Source organism: Sander vitreus, chromosome 17, assembly GCF_031162955.1.
Source record: "Sander vitreus isolate 19-12246 chromosome 17, sanVit1, whole genome shotgun sequence".
Classification (NCBI taxonomy): domain Eukaryota; kingdom Metazoa; phylum Chordata; class Actinopteri; order Perciformes; family Percidae; genus Sander; species Sander vitreus.
In genome coordinates this window covers 12,721,023-12,725,034 of record NC_135871.1, presented here as the reverse complement: position 1 = coordinate 12,725,034, position 4,012 = coordinate 12,721,023, and the positions used below count along the sequence as shown (strand labels likewise).

At 40.7% G+C, this 4,012-nt stretch overlaps 1 protein-coding gene across 1 annotated transcript; it reads left to right on the top strand.

The window, feature by feature from the left end:
- Positions 1-464: 464 nt before the first annotated feature.
- On the top strand, positions 465-3,611 carry tbxtb (T-box transcription factor Tb). Its single transcript, XM_078273370.1, has 8 exons — positions 465-664; positions 773-1,037; positions 1,193-1,327; positions 1,552-1,613; positions 1,712-1,773; positions 1,875-2,051; positions 2,392-2,524; positions 3,341-3,611. Exons 1-8 carry the CDS (start codon positions 465-467, stop codon positions 3,609-3,611), a joined length of 1,305 nt encoding a protein of 434 aa, XP_078129496.1.
- Positions 3,612-4,012: the final 401 nt, after the last annotated feature.

Genomic DNA, 4,012 nt, shown 5'->3' with positions numbered 1-4,012 from the left:
ACAAGTTTTAATCACAACAATTGGGCAACATTTCTCATTAAAAGTTCAAGGAATCAGAAACGGCAGGGACTGAAGACCAGCCATGGTCGACGCACAGTGGTTTGGTTTCTGCAGGTGTGGCTTTGATCTAAGTGTCAATGTTTACAGGTTGATGTAATAAAGTAGGTTAAACTGCTTCATTCAAAACGCTGCCATCCTGTGGACCTCAATGATATGGCCGCTCCCAGCCAATCGGTGACAAGCCCGCAAAGATCAAAGAGGAGATGAGCCAACCATCTCTGCTCCAAACACCCATCCTGAGACGGAGCTTCTCTTCAGCCTATATATTTGGGGGCGTTTCATGTATTCCAGCGTCCTGAGATAACTGCCTGTCTTTGTGAAGAAGACACAAGAAGAGGAAAGAGATTTAGTTTTTCAATAAGACCTGTGATTACATCAATTCAGCCCTGGAGCTGTTGGACAGGATGGCCGCTGGCGAGTGTCCCGGGAAGGCCAGTCAGAACCGGGTGGACCACCTCCTCAGTGCCGTGGAGAGTGAGCTGCAGGCCGGCAGCGAGAAGGGCGACCCCACGGAGAAGGAACTGAAAGTGTCCCTGGATGAGAACGAGCTTTGGCAGAAATTTAAGGATCTTACAAATGAAATGATAGTTACAAAGAATGGCAGGTGAGCTTAAATGGAAACAAGCAGTATATACTATCAAATACAGCACTTTTAAATACTAATACAATTACTTTTGTCATTCTTTTTATTTATTTTTTATTTTTTATCAAGGCGCATGTTTCCGGTGCTGAAAGTAAACGTTTCTGGATTGGACCCGAACGCAATGTATTCTTTTTTGCTGGACTTCGTATCTGCGGACAACCACAGGTGGAAATACGTGAACGGGGAGTGGGTCCCCGGTGGCAAACCTGAGCCTCAAACTCCCAGCTGTGTGTACATTCACCCGGACTCTCCAAACTTCGGGGCGCACTGGATGAAAGCGCCCGTCTCCTTTAGTAAAGTCAAACTCACCAATAAACTAAACGGAGGAGGTCAGGTAAGGAGAGGAGAGGATGTTCCATGTTGTACTTTCTTTGTTTTTTCTTCAGATAAGAACAGTTCAGTCTCTTCCTTATTTCATGCTTTAATTTCAAAATAAAATACATGTGAAAATAATAACTCAATGAAAAGTGTTGATCTGTTGTTCTTCAGATAATGTTAAATTCCTTACACAAGTACGAGCCACGCATCCATATCGTGCGGGTTGGAGGCCCGAGGAGGATGATCACCAGTCACTCTTTCCCAGAGACTCAGTTCATTGCAGTAACGGCATACCAAAACGAAGAGGTTGGCAATTATATATTTTTAAGTAAAAAAAGAAGAAGAAAAACTGATATGAAACTAATATTACTAAAATGAACGCAACAATAATGTTTATTGTATGCGCGCAAAATCTGTGCGTAGTTTACGCACAACATTTACGCACAGTATTTAGTATATTTTTTTATGATGTTTATTGGTAGAAAACCACAATCTTAACTATTTTTTCGTTGTTTTTGTTTGGATTTTAGATAACTTCTCTTAAAATAAAGCACAACCCTTTTGCCAAGGCCTTCCTAGATGCAAAGGAGAGGTAAGAATACACATTGTTTTCACAAGAAATCTTTTTGATGTCTTTAAGTTTAGTTTAACATAAGGTAAAGTATATCATCAATCATTTCATTTCTTTAGAAGTGATCACAAAGACATAAGAGAAGATATCAATGAAAGCCAGCAGTCGACTTACTCTCATTGTAAGTGTTGAATTATCTTTTCTGGGTTCATCTCACACATTGTAAGCTATGATGCTCATACAGTATGGTTTCATCATGTCTCTTCTCATCTGTGGGGCTAGTAGGTGGTTGGTTTATTCCAGGCACAAGCTCTCTCTGCCCTCCTGCCAGTCCTCACAGCCAGTTTGGGAGTCCCATCTCCCTCTCGCCATCCCACGGCTGTGAGCGCTACTCCACCCTGAGGAACCACCGCTCTGCCCCCTACACCAGTCCGTACGCCCATCGCACCAACTCGCCCAGTGAGTCTTCTGTTTCACCCTTTACTGTCACCCATCCAGGAATTACACCACTTCCTCCCTGGCTATTAACAAGAAACTCAAACAAATGTTGCTGAGCACGGAATGTTTTGCATTCCTCTGGCTTTTGTTTGAGTGGAGCCACAGAGCTGTAAATGGTTGGGCTTCAGACGAGGAATGTATGGAGTGAATATTCACACCTTTAACTGTCATATTGATATCAGAGGGACAGGACATCCTACAAATAACAGGTTTATTGATAACATGATTTCTGACTAATATATGTGAAATCACCAGTGACCTGTGTACCTACTAAACCCCAGTGCCTCTGTTTGTGTTGTAGTCGGTTACGCCGATAACTCGTCAGCCTGCCTGTCAATGCTATCAAGCCACGATAACTGGTCCAGTCTTCAGATGCCAACACACTCCAGCATGATGCCCATGGCCCACAATTCCACCTCTGGTACCAACTCTAGGTTTGTGTATTTCTTCTGTGTTTATTTGTATTGCATCAATTCAACAGTATAACTTACAAAGAAAATAAGTAAATTAGAGAAAATAACTAGGGATGCATTTATTCTTAGGTGCATAGTTCTGGCATAATTTGGGTAAGCAGTGTCCATCTCTCTGTGAATATCTCCGTTTTCAACTTCTTTTTTTATTGCAGAACAGTACAAAGTACAAACATATGAGCCAAACATCAAATAAAGCTTGCTTGTATATCAGATGTTTGTGGGAAAAAAAGAACTACACGAGTCCAAGAGTTTTATGCATGTTTTGTTTTTAAGCAGAGTTGTGTAATACATCTATTTCTGTTTAAATAAATGCATTAACTATGTATCTCTGAGGCTAAAGAGCAGTTGACTTTGAAAAAAAATAAAAATAAATAAAAGACTGAGGACGGCACACAATTTCAAAGTCTCCCCACAAGTTAAAAACAGATGAATAGGTTTTTTTTTATAATTTCTTTACTCTGCTGTGACCTTCTCTGCGACATGAACCATCTTTACTCACTGACGTGATAGTTTTCTTTGCTGTCAAATTCGAAAACCTTAATAGAGCATGAATCAAGTTATTGTCTTAAATGTGTATTTCTTCATTTCTTCATTTCAGTTTGGCTTTCCATCTTGTCTTATTTCTTATTTCTTTATTGATTCTGTAACTCATTCATATATTTCACACTTTAGAAAATCATTTATGGATAGCATTTTTGAACTTTTGCATGAGAAGCACTTCTAAAACATCCTTAGAAGAACTGAGAAAGAATTTTTTTTGTCCTTGTCCCTGTACAGCCAGTACACCAGCCTGTGGCCTGTGAGTAACCCACCCCTGACTCCCGTGTCCCAGAATGGGGGGATAAACAACAGCCTGAGCTCCCAGTTCCTTCGAGGGTCCAGCAGCCACTACCCCAGCCTGTCTCACTCAGTCACAGTGCCCTCCTCTGGCTCTCCCATCTACGACAGCAGCACAGCCACAGAAATGCATGACACATCTCAGTACGACATCTCTCCACACGGGCGACTGCCTTCAGCCTGGACTCCTGTGACACCTCCGTCCCTCTGATGGAAGTGTGTCTCTGCAAGCTTGGAGAGGTATGACCATGAAATGATGTCTGCAGGATTTTGATCTGACGTCAGGGAAAAATCAACCCCAAAATAAATAATTTTTATTTGTTTACAAATCAGATTTCACAGGCAAAAGACTGTTTTAGGGCGCTTGGATTAATCCTGAAAATAATTTTTCAGGGAATACATATATTTTAATGTTTGTGAACCAAAATCCATTTTAACCTGCTTATATTAAGCATAACTCCATAATATTCACAGCATTAAGCAAATAAAAACAATTTACAGTTTAAAAATGTTAAATGATTTTAAACATTGTTCATAGTGTAGAGAAAGCAATTGAGGTTTACCATGTGAATAGATAATGACGCTTTTTGTATCACAATGACGCCGTTTGAG